Source organism: Silene latifolia, chromosome X (genome assembly GCF_048544455.1).
Source record: "Silene latifolia isolate original U9 population chromosome X, ASM4854445v1, whole genome shotgun sequence".
Classification (NCBI taxonomy): Eukaryota; Viridiplantae; Streptophyta; class Magnoliopsida; order Caryophyllales; family Caryophyllaceae; genus Silene; species Silene latifolia.
In genome coordinates, this window is record NC_133537.1 from 341,037,716 (window position 1) to 341,059,077 (window position 21,362).

Consider the following 21,362-nt stretch of genomic DNA (forward strand, 5'->3'; position numbering starts at 1 on the left):
CCCAGTACTGACTCTTCCCCATTACCAGAATAGCTGATTTCTTGAAGTTTATAGTCAAACCAGAGGCACGTTGGAAGTTGTCAAGCAATCGTCCTATATTTGTCAGCACTTGAGATTTGGCAGGACAGAAAATAAGAGTATCATCCGCAAATTGCAGGTGGCTTAATAAGACCTTGTCCTTACCCACTTCCAGACCTTGGATGAATCCCATGTGAATGCCTTTCAGCATAACTTGATTGAAGGCCTCCGTCACTAGCAAGAAAAGGAAAGGTGAGATGGGATCGCCCTGTCGAAGACCCCTTTCCATTTTAAAGGGCCTGGTGGGGGTACCATTTATAAGAATAGATATTGAGGCAGTAGACATGCATGTATAGATCCAATTCCTCCATTTAGAACCAAAGCCCATGACTTTAAGTATGTAAATAACAGATTCCCACCTAACGGAGTCATAAGCTTTATGAAAATCCAATTTGAGCAAGACACCTGTTTGTTTACTTTTCTTAAGCCAGTGCACTACTTCATTCGCAATTAAGGCTCCATCCAATATTTGTCTGTTCTTCAAAAATGCAGTCTGAGTCTCACCAATTAAACAAGGCAGTAGACTTCGAAGTCTCTCGGCCAGTATCTTTGAGATCACTTTGTAAATACAACCAACCATACTAATTGACCTGAAATCAGTTAGCTCAATTGCATTATCCACTTTTGGTATGAGTGTTACCCAAGTGGTATTGATCTCCTCTGGAAAATGTCCATCCTCGAAAAACTTCCTAACAATCATCATAAACTCCTCTCCGATAGTTTCCCAATACTTCTTGACAAACCTGAAATTAAAACCATCATAACCAGGCGCCTTACCTCCGTCACAGTCCCACACAGCAGCCTTAATCTCCTCATTATCAGGAACAGTTTCAATCATCAAACTTTGTTCACGTGAAATAGTTGCAAAGGGTAGGTCACCCAGTGATTCTGCATCAGTTGCTTCCTTTCTATAGAGTCTTTTAAAATACTTCACAATTTCTTTCCTTATTCTCCTTTGATCCGTGAAAGTTCTATTTTCTACCTGCAAAGCCCCAATGAAGTTTCTTCTTTTCCGGATTGAGGCCATAATATGAAAATATCTCGTATTCCTGTCTTTCAATTTCAAGTTCTGAACTCTTGACAATTGCTTCCAATATCGCTCCTTCCTTGTTAACCATGTTTGAAGAAGAGTGAACACGGCATTTCTTCTAGCTATGAGTAACTCATCATCAGGTTGAAGTTCCAATTCTTTGTCCACTTTATCCAACTCTAGTATCAACTTCTCAGTCTTGACATTGATATCTCCAAACACCGTGCGATTCCACTTCCTAATAGGCCCCACTAACCCCTTCAGCTTTTCATTTAGTGGTAAGTCTCCAAAGTTCTTCCATTCCGACATCACCAAATCTTTGAAACCTGGACACTGTAACCACGCATCAAGACTTCTGAATGGACGTTTCACGCCCTTGATTTTGTCACACTCGACCAACAAAGGGTAATGATCAGAAACTATCTTTGGAAGAGGCCACAGTTTTGTATTAGGAAAGTGTGACAGCCATGAATAGTTTACAAACGCTCTATCAATCTGGCTTGCTGACCTGCTATTCGCCCAAGTGAACTTTCTTTCGATAAGGGGTAGTGCTAACAACTCCATATCTTGTACCCAATCTTCAAACTCATCCATACCAATACTTTTATTTTGTTGACCAAGCCTTTCTTCAGGTAATAAAATTTCATTAAAGTCACCAAAAATTAGAACAGGGCCGTTAAAACAATTTTTGATGTTGAGCAGCTCCCTCATGAGCTTTCTTCTCCCTTCAATACAACATGGTCCATACACAAGTACCACTGAACATGGAATTTCTTTATCATTATTACCATATTTTCCACATACGAATATCCATCTATCTCCGCAAATACCACTTGCTTGCTTAAAAAAATTTGCATCCCACATGAGGAGGAGACCCCCCCTCTATCTACAGATTTAACTTCCAGGAATTGAACATTACAGTTGTTCCACCAGCCTCTGATGCTCCTTTCCAGGGAAGACTTGTGTTTGGTTTCCACGAGTCCACAAAGATGCAGCTGTCTCTCTGTAATAATCTTTTTTATTGCAGTAAACTTACCTCTGCTCCCTACGCCTCTAATATTCCAAGCCACGCACCTCATTTCCTCAGGTCAATTATTTTAAGAGTTCATTAATGTCCAGTCTTTTATCGACCCCAAAACCCAAAATCCTTCCTAGTTCTTTAGACCTTTTGTCTTCCTTGCTTTTATCATTTTTAAAGTCGTCTTCAGACCACGATTCAATGCTATCATCCAGATTTATCCCTGCCCCATCTGCAATTTCTTCCCTTATACTCTGCCCATCTGCTTTCTTTTTTGGTTTTTTGTTTGAGATGAGGGAAATATTATGGGGGAATTCTTTTAGACCTGATTTGGATTTTTTGTTGAACTTTTTAGCATTTAATTTTTTTTGGAAACCAGGGGGACAGTCTTCATCCAAAAGCAGATAGTCTTTCCTTAAATTTGCATTTAATCTACTTCTCCTTGAGACTAGGTCCATTTCCTCGTTTAAGTCATAATCCACATTTCCAACCAAGGTGACAGTTTTTTCACTTATTTCTGGCTGTTCGTTTTCCTTAGGTGTTTCAGCGACTCTACTGAAATTATTCGAATACCTCGTCGCCTCAGAATCAATATAGAAATATAAACAAATGAGTGAGATACCCAGAAATAGAAAGGTGGACAAATAATGAGTTGAAGAAGTAAGAGCGAAAGAACAATGAGAGGACGTTATCTAGCAATTTGATTTACATAGAAAAAACTCGAGACAGCTCGCTACACAAGTGAATAATCAGTGTTATTGGCTAAAAAAACATGACCCAAAAAAAAAAAAATCATAATCCAATTTTTCCTCCTAAGCCTCACAACTTTTACTCCCTCCGTCTTGGTCATTTGTTAGTCTTTTATTTTGGCACAAAACCAAGAAAAGATCTTATACAACTGAACCAAATTGAGCATGAATCCTAAAATAGAAATAACACCAATTGACTAAAACACCCAAAAATATGAGTAATTAATTAAAAAGACCAAACTTTTGGGATCGAAACAGAAACTACAAACCAACTTCAATTAGCAAATTGCAACACAATTAGAGATTAATTAAATTAACAAACTACCCTAATACTAATAATTATAAGGGTTATTTTATGGGATTAATCCAACCTATGCCTCCTCTTCTCAAATTACCCCAACCTATACTTTATCCCATACTAATCCCATCTTTACACTCATCTTTCTCGTATTACTCCATTGGAAGGGCAACCTCCTAAACAGGTTACCCTCAACTCTTAGTCAATCTTTTTTCCCTATTTATATTCTTGTAATCAGTTCCTCTTCATTATACTAATACCAAATCTCCCCTACTACTAAGAGAATAAAATTTTCAAATAGTTTTCCCGCCTAACTTACACTATTCTTTGATGGGTCAATCTAAGTTGGGCCGTCGACTTTTAATAAATCAAATTTGCTTTTGCGTCAAGTCTAACGTATGATTTGAATCAATTGAAAACCTATAAATGGAAACAAATGTATGCTTTGACTTTTCGAATAAATGCAATCCTATACATGGAAACAACCTCTCAAATTATGCAATCTTTACAATATTATCCCGAAAATATGCAATCACAATCAATTACCCCCCTAATATATTATGCAACTTTACAACATATCAATTGCACTCTCGAATTATAAAATCTTTATTTTAGTAATATGGAGTATATGGAGTATGGAGTATTTTTTAAATAATGTATCACAAGTATTTTCTTATAGGAAATAGAAAGTGAAAATGTTAGTTTTAATAATTTGTAAATTGTCTTTTTAGACGCGTAGTATATTATTTTTACCAGTTTTCTTAATAAGGCTAATAGGTTTTTTAACTAGATTTTACATCTAACTTAATTTCATAAATTAGTTCCCCTTATCGATTTAACATTATAGTGTTATTATTAATAGTAAGCTTTCTTTTCTATCTACTTACTATTATTATATTGAGTATATTATAACATTAAATTAAAAGTAGCTTTAATTTATGTAAATAATTTTATTAAAAGTTCCTCTTTATAAATTTCATCTTAAAAATATCGTGTTATAGCACGGGAACTACACTAGTCCCATTTCAATTAAACACCACCAAATCACAAATACACAAATTCCCCTTTTCAAGTAACCTAAGACCAAATCGATCATCATCTTATGTATCAATTCCCAAATCTCCAAATATAACGAATTAATCTAACACTACCAAAAGAACCCATAATGTTAATATTTGAAGCACAAGTTTTGATATAGAAGCACAAATTGAGTATGTGGCAAACCCAGAATATCTAGTGGTCGCAGCTGCTAGAACGAAGTTAGAGGAGAAGCAAGGTTGACATACGGTTGCCGGTTATCGAGATGAACGAACGAGGTTGCTCCTGGCGTGGGACTTGTGTCGGAATCGGCGCCGACGATGCTGCTAATTGTGAGAAGGGGAGCAAGGGAATCGTCAATTGGTGTGTGACGGTGGAGTAGCTGTGCTTATCTGGTGGCAGCAGAGGTGATGCTGGGTTGAAAAATTACCCAATGTTTGGAGAGTATGATGAATTGATAATATGGCATTTGGGTTTCAAATTTGATAAAGTAAGATAATATCATCAATCTGAAGTATGGGTTTTTGTATTTTTGAAAGCTCAATATTAAGCCCTTAATTTTGAGTGTATTATGGGGTTTTCCAAGAGTTGTTCTTCGGTTGTTCCCTAAAATGATGCATATGAGGAAGAAAGAAGAAAAGAAAGGGGAAGAAGGTTAATGGATGGAGAAGATGAATTAACCTCTAAAATAAAGAAAGAAACTGGTTGATTTATAACTTTACTGGTTATGAGAGGTAAAATTTAAGCTGGTCTAATACAAGAAAAATGAGTACAAATATGAGATTAATATTAGATAAAATGTAGGTTGGGGTAATTTGGGAAGGGGAGGCATAGGTTGGATTAATCTTATGAAATAACCCTTATTATAATTATCCCTAAACACAATTAGAGATTAATTAAATACTAAACAACATAATATTATATTATTATAATCCGTAATCCACTACTGTAAAAGGTAAAACCAACTTCAATTAGTAGTAGTATTCTCTCTCTAGTTTTCTCTCCCCCTTCTCTCTAAAAAACAAAACCCTAAATCCTCCTCCTTTGCTGCCGCCGTTCTCCTCTTTCCTCCCACCGCCACCCATCAACCCCCTACCATGTCGCCGGGATGGGGTCTCTCAAGACCTTTCTCCGGCGACCCGTCACTTCTCTTCCGATTAACCCTTCTCCCCTTTCTTACCCACACCCGGTTCTGGATCGTACGGCTCTGCCCGTTCCTCTCGGTCTGCGTGGTGTATGTGGGTTGTTCGGGTCTTATCGGACGATTTTGTTGAGATGGTGTGGCAGGGTGGTGCTTGGATCTGGCGGTGTTGTGGGTTGGTAGGGAGGGCTTCCGTTTTTTTTTCCTCTGTCCCGCTTTGTTTTCTTTATGTTTTTGTTTAGTTTCCGCTTTCGTTTTTGTTTCGTCTCTCTTTCCGAGGGCTCTGTCCCCGTCTATCGGTGGTGTCCTTCTCTCAGTTTGAGAACTTTCGTTTTCTGGTTCGTTTGCAGTTTTCTAATAAGTCAACAGAAGATCAACGTTGTTATAGATCGTTATATGGTTTTACATATTTTGTCCAATTCATGGCTACAATCAATCACGTCATAAGAAATGGATACTCGTTAAGGAAGATTCGGAGACCCTTTTATGGATGAAAGCCTTTTGCGTCAAATCGATGATAAAGACTCTGTTGCAGTGTTTCATTCACTACTACAAAAAATGCATAAGAGACCGGTTACAAATGGCATAAGAAACCGGTTTATAACCGGTCTATATCTCAAAGGTGTCTTAGCCTAAGAGACCGGTTATTTGAACTGGATTCTTTGGTTATACCAAAGAAATCGGTTGGCACTAAAAACTGGTTTCTTTGATTAGTGGGTGGGACACCAGTTATTGGTGAAAACCGGTTTCTTTGATATTATCTTAGAAACCAGTTTTAGATTAAAACCGGTCTCTTTGATATTATCTTCGAAACCAGTTTTGGGCTAAAACCAGTCTCTTATATTTTATCTAAAAACAAAAAAAAAAATAGAATTGTAAAAAGTCAAGACGTACGAAATATTAATGAAAAATTATAACTATTAAATAAAATGTTACAATTATTAGATTACATAATCACCATCAACTTCCCAAAGCAACCAATCTTACAATATTTATAATTAGATTTGTATAAACTAATCCCCAATTATAAAAGTAATAAATCTAGCAAAATAATAACTATCAAGTCAACTTTGTCGTCGAAATCAGCTAATCTGTACCCAAACTCGAAGTCATCACACTAGCCTCACGCTAGCCTCGCTCCTGCACGAAGGGGAAAAAAAACAAGCAGCAAAAACAAAATTCTTGTAGATACCTATTACAACATGATATTAAACATGTAGAGCTAATTTTCAAAATGAAAAAACTTAATTAAATGAAATGATACTGTACTTCATCTTAAAGTTTAGTGACTGGGAGGAGTTTCTAGTACTCCTGATGTTCAAAGAGTAACTTCACAGATGAGACCATAATTAGTTAACATTATTGCACGTGCAATTTGCTTAACCTTTCATTCAAACGAAAATTAGTATAACATGAAAAATTCTTGCTACCTGTGAATTAGCTTTAAGTATAAAACAGAAGATGAGACTACTGATATTGAATAAATTTCAAGTCCATAACATAAATTTCTAGTCCACAAGATGCTGAAACACACCTGAAAGCGGCAGTGAAAAACAGGTTCACACGGATCACATCAAAACTGTTACTAAAAACTTTGTCCATCCCGTATACCATCTAGTATCACTAGTTTGTGTAAAGGTCGAGGAAAGCTCCATAACCAAGGGCATTCGTGTTTATAGGCGGTATTTGCGCAGAAAGCATGTTCATTCAATCTAAAATTTCAAGATCCATACAAAATAGCACTAGAATCACAAGAATTTTTCAAAGCCTTCTGCCTATTAAAAAACGAAGTACCCAAACTAACCTTACTTGCTTATTTCTGGCACAAAGATTCGCCAAGGCAGATTGAATAGCCCCTCCTATGAATCCCACCATACTGAGTTGTACATCTTTGCAGACAAATGAATGAATTCTTTAACGAACATCAAATCGCCTGTGACGATAGCTTGCTTCAAAGATATTGTTTGGGAGCTTATGCAAATTGAATCTGGAGGTATTTGCAAATGAGCAACAAGGAGCAAGGGACCAAACAACCAGTGAGTTGCAGGCAGCGACGCTTAGAACATTTATTAGTGCCAAATCCCATTCTTGCCTCATTCTGTCTCGGACGAAAAAACGAAATGTTTGAAATGCAATCATCTTTCTGTGATACAGCAACTAAAAGGAGAATGTGAATGCTATAGTTGTTCGACACGAAAGAGTCTAGAAACACAACAATCGACATTATTTGAGTGCCTAGCCCGTGTATTACAAATATTGTTTTCGAGTGATTCATGATGAAAATTAGGCAAAGAAATGCAACGAATAATTTATACTAGATATTTGACAATAAAAAGAAAAGAAAAAAGTTTGGTGAGTCATTATGCTTGACATTACTAGTATGAAACGAAAGATGAAAACACTGACATTACTAGTGAACATTAATTTGCAAAGGTAGAGCTTGATTTTTTGTCTTCATTCCACTTTCTAACAATGGTGTTAAGGTCACTAACATTGAATCAATTTCGTTGAACTGCCAACAATTCTTGCTAAAGCTATTTAGCATCCATTAGTTTCAAAGCTTAATTCAAACCAAAATTAGCGTAACTTCCTAGTGAACAAAATAAAGCAAACCCGTGCAGATAGCTTAACATACTATTGTTTAAGATCATACTTTTCAAAGTAATATTAGAAAAACTTATAGTTCGTTTTCATACCTTAGGCAACCCATGCATATAAGTGTCGTATATAATCCAGATGAATAACCTGCGAAGGATGCGAATTAGGATTCTGAAAATTGATCTCGGCTCGGTGGTCAGTCCTAATGACTTTATCATCAGAGCTCGGAACAAAGTACGGATATGCTCTTACACTCACTCTTTCTCTGATTCATATCTACACGCCAACATTTAAACAAAAAAGTGAAAAATAGAATCTGAGCTTGAATAAGGTTCTCCCGTGAACCCAGGAAACTAAATATTTATCCAAAAATACTCGGTATTCTACCTAGCTTGTTAGATGCTTAAAGTTATACTCATACTAATGAGTAATGAGCAATGAACATCAGGTGTCGCATAGTTGTAGTGCTACTATGATTACTTATAACTAACAGATGGACAACAACATTAGATCGCACTCCAAATAAAAAGGTTAAAAAAATTTACCAAGTATATAAAAATGACAGGATAGTACATTCCTTGTTCATGTACGAGTCAGGGTATGGAACCGCCTCAATTATCAAAAGAAAATCAAAGAAGACCTCCGTCATATCGATATGATTCTAGAAATACGACAACTATTTTAACATAACAGCTAGAATGAGTATGAAAGAGATTCCTCCGTAATGTTAGCAAGATGAAGAAGAGCATTTTGTAAATTCACTAAAATCTAGGTGTAACTTATGAATTATGATACCGATCGATGAAACTAAAAATAAGATTGCATAAACTGATGAATTGAAGCCAAATGCTTCAATCACAACAACACTTACGTTATATTAACATTGTAATGCAACTAAATAAGAACAAATCAAATTACCGATAAAACCCTAACTAATTAAATTGAAATCAAGTGAAAAAAGATGAGTACCTATTAAGAGTATTATGGTGGAATCGGATGAATGGAGGAGCACACGACACGAGACGACAATGATCGGCGTGCGGCTTGGTGAATGGCAAGGTCCCGCGGTGGACGAACTGGGCAAGACCAAGGGGAACAATCGCAAGGTTTGATGTGTTAGTAAGGGAAGTAGGGACCTTAGTTTAATTAAAAATGATTAAAAGAAGAAATGGCATCCTTCGACCTTTATGGTTAAAAATGGGAAAAGATAAGAAACCGGTTTTAAGTTCAACACATTTGTTATCTTTTTTAAGAAACCGGTTTTAGCAAATCAATGGTTTCTTTTGTTAAGAAACCGGTTCTAAAATCTAACAAGTTTCTTATCATTGGTTCCTTTGATGATTTTTGTAGTAGTGATTCTTTGAACAAGAATTTATTTCCTATGGTTGTAATCGATTTGTATCCGATTGAGCTTGGCATATGTTGTAGATGTCGTATGACTTTTTATTAATGATAATGATCTTTTCTCAAAAAAAACTTCAATTAGTAGTAATTGCGCCCATTGCTTGCATAACGCCTCCGATGACATTTTCAATGTCAAGATCATCGGAGTCGGAGGATGAGGAGGAGGAGCGAGTTTTGTAAATGTTGTAAGTGTCGTGGGTGCAACACTTGGAAGAAAAACTCACATAAATTGCTACACCCAGTGTGATCGCAAAAACATCGGCAATGCTTACTATCTCCCAACCCTTTAAGCGACGTTTAACATGAATAGAAATAAGATCGTCGTCTGGCGGATGTGGCGGGTCCGGTTGATCGGTAACTAGAGAGAGGCAAAGTGAGCCAAACATGATAGAGGAACATGGAGGTGGAGGTGGAGGAAGAAACGGGGTGAGTGGAGGTAAAAAAGCGGGAGGAGGTAGTGTTGGTGTTGGTGGTGGAGGTGGAGGTAAATAGTAAAAAGGAGGGAATGTTTGTGTTGGTGGTGGAGGTGGAGGTGGAGGTAAATAGTAAAAAGGAGGGAGTGTTGGTGTTGGTGGTGGAGCTAAATAGTAATAAGGAGGAAGTATTGTTGGTGGCGGAGGTGAAAAATAGAAAGGAGGAAGGAGGGTTGGTGTTGGTGGTGGTGGTGAAAGGTAGGTATATTCTTGGGATTCGGCAAGTGAGATTATGGAGAGTGCTAAGACTAGAGTGAGGAAAGACATGGTGTAATTTTTGGAAATACAGAGGAAAACTAGAGAGAAAAGGGCTCTGTGTTTGAAATGTGAGATTCTGAGAGTAATGGTTAGGTTATAAAGACGGAGACGGAAACGGAGACAGTAGCATACTCTGTTATACAACACCAGTCCAGGAAAATGATTACCTGCAGCAGCTCTCTGCCCCCCTAACAAAAATGGTGTGATCACAAGTCACAACATTTGGTTTGTAATTTGTGGGAGACAAGGTGAGCCAAACATCAACGGGGAACATGGAGGCGAAGGTGGAGGAAGAAACGTGGTAGGTGGAGGTAAAGAGGCGGGAGGAGGCAGTGTTGGTGGTGGAGGTGGAGGTAAATAGTAAAAAAGAGGGAGTATTGCTGGTGGTAGTGTTGGTGGCGGAGGTGAAAAATAAAAAGATGGAAGGAGTGTTGGTGTTGGTGGTGGTGGTGAAAGGTAGGTTGGATATTCTTGCGATTCGACAACAACTGACATTGTAGAGAGTAACATTACTTTACAACTGAGATTATGATTGACATTGTATAAAATGTTTTGAAATTTAGGAAGAAAAAGCTGAGAAGGTTGTGTACTTGTGTATGATGTTGGAGTGTAATATAAATGAGATAGTCGTATACTCGTATATTATACGGAGTATTATACTCCGTACAGTCCACTCCTCGTATAATAATACTACTTAACCTAAGAAAATGATTACCTGCAGATCTTTGTTTTGGCATTTTATGTTTCCTAACCAAACGTGAGTCGGAACTCGGAAGATTAATTAGATTAATTGGTTATAATTGAATTTATCGTAATTATATGTAGGCGGAGGAATCTAGAAATCTAGAATGATTCAGACCCTCCTATTTGTTGCTATTTTAAACACATTATTCCAGTCAGTGTTTGGTAACCAAGGCCGAATCTGACCTAGAGCGCCGGGAATATATAGCCCCGTAAGACAAAAAAAATCCATTGCCACAATATATTTAATATATGTATATTGCAACAATATATATAAATTTACTGCAATTTATTAAAATTTTGCCACGATTTATATTGATTTTATCATAACTATTGTTATGTTTATTTAGTCATGATTATCAACTACGGTTATTATTGTTGTAGCATAGTGAATTCGCGGGTAGTATTTCGTTCGGATAACTTTAGTTTCTATTAAGTTTACTTTTAGAGTTGTAAGTCTTATTCTTTTGGCGTGAAACTATCTAAACTGAATTAAGTTTACAAATAAAAGAATGGAAATCTTTATAAGAATCAGTTAATAGAAACTGTCTTAACTGAATATAATTAAATGGAGTAAATTTACTACAAGTTTCTATTAAGTTTACTACAAGTTTCTATTAAGTTTACTTTTAGAGTTATAAGTCTTATTCTTTTGGCGTGAAACTGTCTAAACTGAATTAAGTTTACAAATAAAAGAATGGAAATCTTTAAAAGAATCAGTTAATAGAAATTGTCTAAACTGAATTAAATGGAGTTCTATTAAGTTTACTTAAATTTGTATTACTTTTGGCGTGAAACTGTTTAAACTGAATTAAATGGAGTAAATTTACTACAAGTTTCTATTAAGTTTACTTAAACTTGTATTTCATTTCCTCGGCCAAATCTTTAAAAAAATCAGTTAATGGCTTTGCTTTTGTGAACTGGTTTAAGTGAGGCCATCTTATATTATGGATCATTACAAACACCATTGAATTCATTTAAAACAAATTAATCCATTTGACTCAAGAAAATAAAATAATAAAATTAAGAATATAATTTGCTGTTATTTCTAATTAATCGTGTTGTGATTTCTAAATAATCAAATTAATCGTGTTGTGATTTCTAATTAATGGTGTTTCGAACTGTTTTCGTTGTTTTCGTCTTTGTAAGTGTATGAGTGTTTGTTCGGTTGCAACAAGTCAGTTAGATAGTGGCGCCACCCCCCATCAAACCGGCTACCGCCCCGACAACAACCAGGATTATTTTCACGATTGTTGTTTTATTGTTGTCAGGTGGTGAAGGAGAAGGTGTCGGAGACGCGGAGAATGATGAGGTTGAGGGTAAATCGGGTGCCGGAGGTGAGAAGTCGCCGGCTGACGGTGAAAGAGGCGGTTGTGGAGGCGGAGGTGAGTGCAAACGGACCGGCTCGCAAGCCAAAAGAAAAAAAGAAAAAAGAAGAATAAGAGAGAAATTGATCATGTTAGAGAATTTCATGGTTTTGCAGTGAGTGAGTGTGAAAGAAAGATTGGAGATAGGGGGATGTTCAATGTACGAGTATATATATAGCAAATTAGCAACAATAGCAACTAGCAACTCACATGTAAGGTGCAAGGGCAGGTGGACCTCCAACTTCCAGTTTTATTCTTCAGATAAACTAAGTCCTTTTTGAAATCGTCTTGCCTTAACCATCCTTTCTCGACCTCCTTTTTTATTCTAATGGGGTACGAGAACTGTATTAAGTTAAGATGTGTGTCTTATATAATAATTGGTGCTCCAAATATGGTTATATATTAGTGTCCTCACAATTTAATTTCACAGTTCAACGGAACGGAACGCGGCCAAGACACGCCCCTCGCATCTCGGCATCTTGCTCCAACAGCTAAAACAAATGACCTGGCACATCCCCATGCTCAATTAAACTCGATTATACCAATACTTTTGAATGTTCATTTTAAAGTCGTACTCGTAGAGCCTACTCTTTTACCTCATACTATACCCAAATTCTTATTTCAGACCACCATATCCGTTTGAAATAGTCAGACGGATACCATTTCCTCTCATAAAAAATCCATTTAGGGTCTGTTTGGATAGGAGGATTCGGAGGGAAAGAGAGGGGAGAGAAAGGAAGGAATGATAAATCCTTTGTTTGGTTAGCAAAATGGAGGTGGAGGGATTTTGAGGGGAGGGAAAATGAATCCCTCCACTTCCCCCCTCCAAGCCAAATTATTTCCTCTCCAACAAAGGCAAGATTTGGAGGGAAAATGACCTCCTCCATTCTGCCCCCTTCCCTTCCATCCCTTTCTCTTCCCTCCTTCTCCCTCCCCTCCCTTTCCCTCCAATTTTGCTATCCAAACACACCCTTAGGGTGTGAGTGGAAAAGCACATGGGGTGTCCCACCACCTATGTATTTCTCACTTGTGAGAGGTCTTATTACGGTTTGAAATATGGCGGTTAAAAGCAAGACAGACTACATACTATAATATAATATATACAGTAAAAGATTAATATTAGGAGTTTCATATGTCAATTTGTTGGGACCATATAATGTCAACAAACAAGCCAGAAGCATCAAATCAAAATAGTGTAGGATAAAACACCCATGTAATCATGAATGAGTAGGTCTCCTGAGAGACGGTCACTCAATAAACTTTATTGAGAGACCATTGTACAATTTTAAGAAAAAGTGGTACTAAAGATAATAAAATAGGTACAAATCATGATTAATAAAATTTGTACATTTATTATGTAAATAGGTACGAAATTACTGCGTCACGATCAACAACAAAAGGGTCATGAAATACAATTAAAATGGTACGAAAGATTGGTCTCTCAATAACTTAGTGAGAGACCGTCTCTCCCAAGTTTTAGTGATCATGAATATTACTCTTTAGTCTTTACGCTACGGAGTAGTTGTATATTATACTCCCTCCAATTCTGCCTATAGTTCCCCTTTCTTTTTGGCACAAAAATAAGAAAATGAATATGGACCACACAAAACACCCTACCCCACATGAAAATGAATTTGGACCACACAAAGATTACCAAATAAGGAAAGAGGGTACAAAACGTGACTATCATCAAAAAGGAAAGAGGGAACTATAGGCAGAATTGGAGGGAGTACTATATTTAACAATTTCAAAGACCTTGTTATATCACAAATTCTCATTGAAGACGGACACAAATTGCTCTATATAGTCGTGCATTCCTCGGTTATTATTGTTAGTGTTTCTAAGACAGTTATTTACTTGTATTAGGGGATCGATTGTTAATTGTTACTCCTATTAATGAAGAATTATTATTTTATAAATAATTAACTAGTTTACAACCCGTGTAAAATTGCACGGTATATTTATAACCACTGTATTAAGCAACACAAATATAATTAGTACGCAAGATACTTTCACTACTTCTTATTTCAGACAGACTAATAGTCTGAAGGTTTCAGCCTTATGTGATCATTTTTATGCTAAAATGTCAGTATTTAACATAAAATGTTGTAATTAGTGTTTTGTTACTGAGGTAACTTTTTTTTGCCAAAAAGTGGTTACATTTGGCTGTAAATGATCACATATGATCCGTCTGAAGCCTTCAGACGAAAATGAGCGTTTGAAGGGAGACCTTTTGAAATACTACATTCATTCCACATGAAGATAATAAAGATAACTTTTCGCATTTTTTAGACAACTTATTATGTGATTTGGTATGTATTTTATTAATTTTAAGACGGATAATATCCGTCATTTAATTTGTGTACTAGTTTTCAACCCGTGCAAAATTGCATGGTTATATTTTTATGAAGATTATCGTAAATAATTAACATTTAAAAATATTAACCAAAATCACTGTCAAAAGATGATATAAAGTATATTAAATGCAATGTATATAAAACAATATGCTTATTATATAGAAAAATTATATATGACTGAGTATATTTATGAGATAATAGCTTATTTTTTATTTTTTAAAAAGGAAATTCTAGTATGTTTTTCTTTAATTTCTTACTCCATTTACGGTTAATTTAAACTTAAATTTTTAGTATTTAGTATTTTTGTAACAATATTGATTGTATTAGTTGATGTATTTTTTCGTACTTTATTTTGATTGTTATTATAATTTATTATTGTAGTAAAAATTTGGATTGAGTTTTTAACAGTTGGTGCAATATATTTTAATTTATTAGTAAAATTTTTTGGGTTGAATTATTTAGTTTTAAATTATTTATTATTCGTTATTATTCACTAATATTTACGTGTAGAAAATATAAACGTAAACGATTACATCTAAAACTTAAATATGGAGGTTTTTCAGCAACTAATTGCAATTTTTTCCGATGGGTCTCACATTTCTTTAAAAAAAGTAAAAATTTCGCAGTACATTTTTTACTCGTTTCAGTACTTTTTGTCTCCTATTTTCCATTTGCCTACCCCTACCCAAAAAAAATGTGAAACCTAATTCTCTCAATTGTTCACTACCACCTTTTCACAAAATAAACCAACTCTTTTCGATTGGATGATAATTCAAGTGTTGAACAAGTATTTAATTCGTTGATTGTTTTATTATACTGAAAATAATCGTTCTCACTCTTTCAATGCTTTTTTTTTCCTAATTGATTTGGTTTTTATGTTAAAATTACTTAGGGTTTATTTTAATTTATAATGGAGGGATGATGGTTGTTGGTGGCGGCCTGCCGCGTCGCCGACAAGAGTGGTGGGCGTCGCTGGTGAGAGGAGCGGGATAGAGGAATCGGTTCTCGGGGAGGGTGTGGGGACAGGTGATCGCCGGTGGCCCCTCGACGGAAAGGTGTGTGATGAAGAAGACGGGGTTGTGCGTGAGGTTTGGGTTATGCGTGGGAGGTAGGGCTAGTGGAATGCTGTTGTGTTTGCATCGGTGACCGGCGCTGATGGTGATGGTGTTGGCGGTAATGGTGATGGTGTATTGGTGTTGGTAATAGGAACATGTATCGTAGTATCTGCTGTTGGTATCAATTTGGAAGATGGGTAGTACACTAGTACGCCTCTTTGTTCATAATTTCATATAGATTTTTTTTTTAATCCATGTACTACCTAGTATATTTATTCGGCAAATTTATTAGATGCAATATTTCTAAAAATAATTTAGCAATGCATTAAATGTGTGTGAAAATAATTTATCAACGAAGTACATAATTCGTCGACGACGCAGGACCTAATTACATGTACATGTGTAACCAATCGTTAGTTGGCACAGTGGTAGCATGAGGCTGCGCTTGGTAAGGAGGTCTGTGGATCGATTCCCCACAACTGCGATTGGGAGGGGTTTAAATACCGTAATCCTTGGACACGCCCCGAAATCCGGATTAGTCGGCCCAATGTGGTTTGGATTATCGGATGGTTTAGACCAAAAAAATAATTTATCAATGTAGTACATGAAATTAGAGGAGAATGAGTTGGTGAAAGTAGAGAGAATAGTTTAGAGAGAAAGTGTGAGGAAAATGAGAGGGATATAATTGTCAATAATGTACTGTAATGAGTAAAACGTGTACTGCGAAAATCAGCACCCAAATAAAAATATGTATGTAATTACATGACTTTAGGAGAATCCTTAAAATGTTATTGATTTTATATAGATATGATAAATTTTCATTGGCCATGTACAACTTCACTCGTACCACAAAACCGGTCCTACAAGATTTGGTCGGTCCTACACTCAACTACAAAACGGTCAAATCCCCCAAAAACAAACGGAGTTGCTTTTTCACATACGGATTTTACTCTTTCACATACACTTTGTCATTAGCTTTCCTTCTCATACCCTTGTACCTCCAACCTAATCAAATTAACCATTACTTCTATCTTTCGAAATCTAATTTAATTGCTCAAAGGTTTAAACAATGGTTCCTAATTCACTAATCAATGAAGTAATTTACTTGTTTATCAATCGTTGCTATGATGTGGTGTTTGTTTTTTTTCAACTTTAAGATTTTTTTGTGAATTGTTTATAATTATTAAAATTAGGGTTTATAAGATACGAAGTAATTATATTGTTACTAGGGATTTAATGTGTCGCTACTGGCTACGAACACACCATTCGCCGGATTCCGCCAAATACCTAGCATTCCAATCTGTTGGTGATTTTCGCACATACCATTTCATGCACTGACATTGAGACGAATCTATGATATTGCAGGTTGCTTATACACCACAGTTCTCGTATGTGTCACACTAATTGTTTGGTAGTTGGTACATGTTAATTATAGACCATACATAGGAGACATTACTCCATTGAAGACATTGAAGATGACGTTACAATAGGGAGGGTGGGTAATTTGTTTTGACTTTTGAGTGGGTGAGATGAGAAAAAATGACAAGGATAAAATCGTAAAAAACGTATGTGAAAGAGTAAAGTTCGTATGTGAAAGAGCACGACCCAAAACAAAACCTTTTTTAATGAAGTTGTGAGTGGAGCGCAGAGAAATGAGTAATATCACTAACACTATCACTAATACTCCCTCCATTCAACTCCACTTTACAAGTATTCTATTTCCGTCCATTCAACTCCACTTTACAGGTTTCCTTATTTGCACATGTAAAAGACCTTTTTATCTTTATTGAAAATCTATATTTACAAAAAATGTCATTCATACCCCACACAAATCCACCATAAAACTCACCTTTATATTTTTTTAATATCTTTAACCCCACCATTCCCTTTCCCTATGTACTTTTAATAGTTTTTTTAATCCGTTTCTTAATACCCGCGCAAAAAACAATGTTGCAAAGTAGAGTTGAATGGAGGGAGTATGTAGAGAGCAACAGTCAACAGAGACTCACAGACCTCCAACAAATCAAACCAACGTTAAAGGCCAGTGAAAATTGATTCATTTTACAACTATATTAGTATAAAAATGCTTCACACAAGTGACAAGATTACCTCGAATTAGAGCTGGTCATCAGCACGGACTGACCCGGCCCGCCTTGACCCGTTATTTTATACAACTTGCCTGACCCGGCCTTAGCCCGCCGCTAACCGGGTCTTGAAATTCCGGCCCGGCCCGGGCTTGGCCCACCATTTTACCAAAACTAAAAAATAATAAAATGAAATGATAAGGCCCGCCTCGGGTCTTGGCCCGGGTCAAGCATATGCTAGCCCGGCCCGACCAAGCCCACCTCTTCCCCCCCTGGCCTGGTCCAGGTCTAACAGTCTAACTTGGAGAGCCCGCCCCGCCCCTAGCCAACCCGGCCTGGCCCGAGTACAAGTCTACCTCGAATGCCTTACACAAGACTACCTCGAATTAGAGCTGGTCATCAGCACGGGTTGACCCAGCCCGCCTTGACCCTTATTTTATGCAACTTGCCTGACCCGGCCTTAGCCGCCGTTAACCCGGGTCCTGAAATTCCGGCCCGGCCCGGGCTTGGCCCACCATTTTACCAAAAATAACAAAATAAAATGGTAAGGCTCGCTAGCCCGACCCGCCATTGGCCCGCCTCGCGTCCTGGCCCGAGGCAAGCATATCCCAGCCCGGCCCGACCAAGCCCATCTATTTCCCCTGGCTTAGCCCGGGTCTAACTTGGAGAGCCCGGCCCGGCCCGAGTACAGATCTACCTCGAATGGTGAGGGAGTAGCGGTTAAATCGTTGCCACATGGACGAAAACTTGCTCTAATATAGGCGGGATTTAGCATTACTCTTCTTTTATTGCGCCACTTCTTTCTATTATTATACGTCTCATTATTTGTCGTCTGTTCCGTCTTCATCATTTTCAGTCTTGTTTCTTTTGAGGTTTTATTTATATCCAACTATCCATAAACCCAAGAATTTTCATAACTAATTTCGATCGTCAATTTCGATAATATCCAATATGAAGAAAGCTAAATTATCTAGTAGGAATACGAACAACAAACTCGAAATCTTGCCTCGCGATCTAATTATTATGGACATTTTGCCAAGACTTCCTGTAAAATCCCTGCTTCGCTTCAAAACCGTATGCAAAACCTGGTGTTCTGCAATAACCACTACCAACTTTCGTAAATCCCATTTACAATTCTCGTCTTCGTCCCCTAAATTTCTTCTGTTTCATGTCGATGATGAACGCAAGATATTCTTACTATCTTATAATGAATCCAAGAAAACAGTTACTAATTTGGTACAACCAGACATCAAGTTTCTTACTGAACAATCTTATCTTTGTCACTTAGTCGGTTCTTGGAACGGGATCTTGTGTTGGTATCTCGAGGAATTAGATTCGTTTACTCTTTGGAATCCTGCTACCAGACATTATAGGACATTCCAACGCTTTAACAACGTCACTGACGATGTTAATTATTTTTCGCCTTTTGAATTTTTTGGGTTCGGTTATGTTTCATCTACCGATGATTATAAAATTGTTGTTATGTATTTGAGCGAGCGACATGATGATTATGGTTACTGGTACGTGTTCTCGCTGAAAACTGGGACATGGGGAAGGATAAAGGATTTAGACGGGACTTACTACTCGCGTTCATTGGCTGATAACCGTGCTGTGTGTATCAATGATACCTTGTACTGGCCTTTCGGAAATCAAGACACCAGGGTCTTGGTTGGTATAATCGGTTTTAACTTAGTCCGTGAACGAATGAATAAGGTTCAAAAAGTTCCGTGGCTATGTAACTACAGTAAGGTGGATCAAATCTTTAAAATGAAAGGGTGTTTGTCATTGTGCTGTAGTAAAGGCAGGAATCTTGTTTCTGATGTTTGGCTGTTGAAGCAACGAGGCGGTACAAAAACTTGGATGAAAGTGTTCTCTATTGATTGCAGACTCGCGCCTGTTATTGATTTCACTGAAAATGGCAAGTATTTGGTGCAGCATTCAGGACAACTCAAATTAATCGATCCTAATGAGAAGGATACTGATTATTTGAAAAGCGGGATTGATTGTGATGATGAGATTCAGAGACTGGCAAATAAGTATGTTGAGAGTCTCATCTCCTTTTAGATCGGAAAGGATCGTGTCATTCAAAATTCGCAGTTGATACAGCACTGCACCATCCTTACAGAAGTGTTTTGGTACGAGTTTTGATGGCGTTCTTCCTGTGAATTAACATTCTGAATAAATCTAAACTGTTACTGAAGATGTTGCTGCTACTGTTTTTTTATTTTTCAACATTCTGGTTCATTTCAGTTGTTGTAATCTGTTTCGCGGTAAAAAGCTTGTTCGTGTGTAATCGCGTGATGAACATTACTGCTTGCATCGTACATCAATTCATATTCTTAATTTTTTTTTTGTCCAAGCTTGATCAGGCTTCCCTCTTCCTTAGTTTCTCAAGACTGTCTTTGTTATATTCTTTGTATATGACATAAAAATTGGGCTCTTGCATTGCATCGTCTCCTGGTACAAAGTAGTTAGTTGGCGGAAGCAAGGCCGAGTTCAATGGAAATAACAGTTTGTGGAAATGTTGTTAATGGTCAATTATGAATTATTGGGTAGCAAAAAAATTAGTGACTGCCATTTTTTAATGCTGTTAATGGTCAATTATGGAGAAATAAGAGTTTGTGGAAATGTCCTCGAGCCTCAAACTGATGACAATGATCTAAAAGATGGTCAAAGATCAAAAATGTGCAACAATGTCGAGTTTCTGAATTTCCTGTATCTAGTGTGATAAGATCCGTTTGTTGATGTGCTGCAGCAAGTGGCAAGCATTTAAGCTAGCATCACTCTCCGGTTTGGCGGAGCCCCTAGGTGTTATAATTGTAGGTAAGACACCAACTCTATCCAGAAGTAGGATATCATCTTCTCTGTATATAGCCTGATTCTAGACGGATGAACTGTTCTTATTTAAATTTTTCTATGATATAGCATACCTTTTTCCGAGCAGTCTATATCCGAGTAAGCCATCTGGTAATGTCGTGAAACCGAGTCCTGAGATCAATTGCTGCATCAGTAGTATAGTGTTGTTCACTGTGTGCAGGGTGGTAAAAGTTAAAACAAATACGATGGGTTGAAGAAATGTGTATTGTTCTTTACTCCATCGTACCCTACTACCCTTGATTTCTCGAAAGAGAGGTGGGAGCAAGTGTGTATTTGTGTTGTCTGCTGTTGGATCGTCGATTTAGAACATTAATATGCAACAATATAAGATAGCTCAGTGAAACATTTGAATAAATTACTGCATTGTATGAGAAAAATCAAGGCTAACGCCGTGTTAACAAACTAGACTATTAAAAACGACAATGCAGCGATGACGAAGAATTGGATATCCAAAACGACAATTGATTGTGGTCGAAAGTCTCATTAGAAAATAAAATATGAAATTGTTATCGTGTTTGATAAATATAACAATTGAAATCGTTAACAAACTAGACTATTATAAAGTTAATAATTCGCGTCACCAATTAAACAATTAGCACAAGGGTAGAATTAAAATAAAACACGAAATAAAAGAGACAATTAAACCAAATTAACAACTAAGAATAAAATACCAAACAAGGGATCAGAGTACTATATAATACGAACAAATGATCGAGAGATTAAACAGACGGAAATAAATAAAACTGTACATAAGTAAATAGTAATAACTGTTGGGTTGTTACCTAAGTTCCAAGGA

General features: G+C 36.8%; 1 protein-coding gene and 1 long non-coding RNA gene across 3 annotated transcripts; one reads left to right on the forward strand and one right to left on the reverse strand.

The window, feature by feature from the left end:
* Positions 1 to 6,258: 6,258 nt before the first annotated feature.
* On the reverse strand, positions 6,259 to 9,076 carry LOC141622663 (uncharacterized). Of its 2 annotated transcripts, XR_012533057.1 has the most exons (4): positions 8,920 to 9,076; positions 8,049 to 8,226; positions 6,887 to 7,450; positions 6,259 to 6,492 (listed from the first exon to the last, which is right to left on the reverse strand). It is a non-coding gene; the product is annotated as an uncharacterized LOC141622663 (long non-coding RNA). The 2 variants fall into 2 exon arrangements; XR_012533056.1 differs by lacking the exon at positions 6,259 to 6,492 and having other exon boundaries at positions 6,727 to 7,450.
* Positions 9,077 to 18,640: 9,564 nt separating this feature from the next.
* Positions 18,641 to 19,753, forward strand: LOC141621058 (F-box/kelch-repeat protein At3g23880-like). Its single transcript, XM_074437775.1, has one exon. The coding sequence runs from the start codon at positions 18,641 to 18,643 to the stop codon at positions 19,751 to 19,753; it is 1,113 nt and encodes a 370-aa protein (XP_074293876.1).
* Positions 19,754 to 21,362: the final 1,609 nt, after the last annotated feature.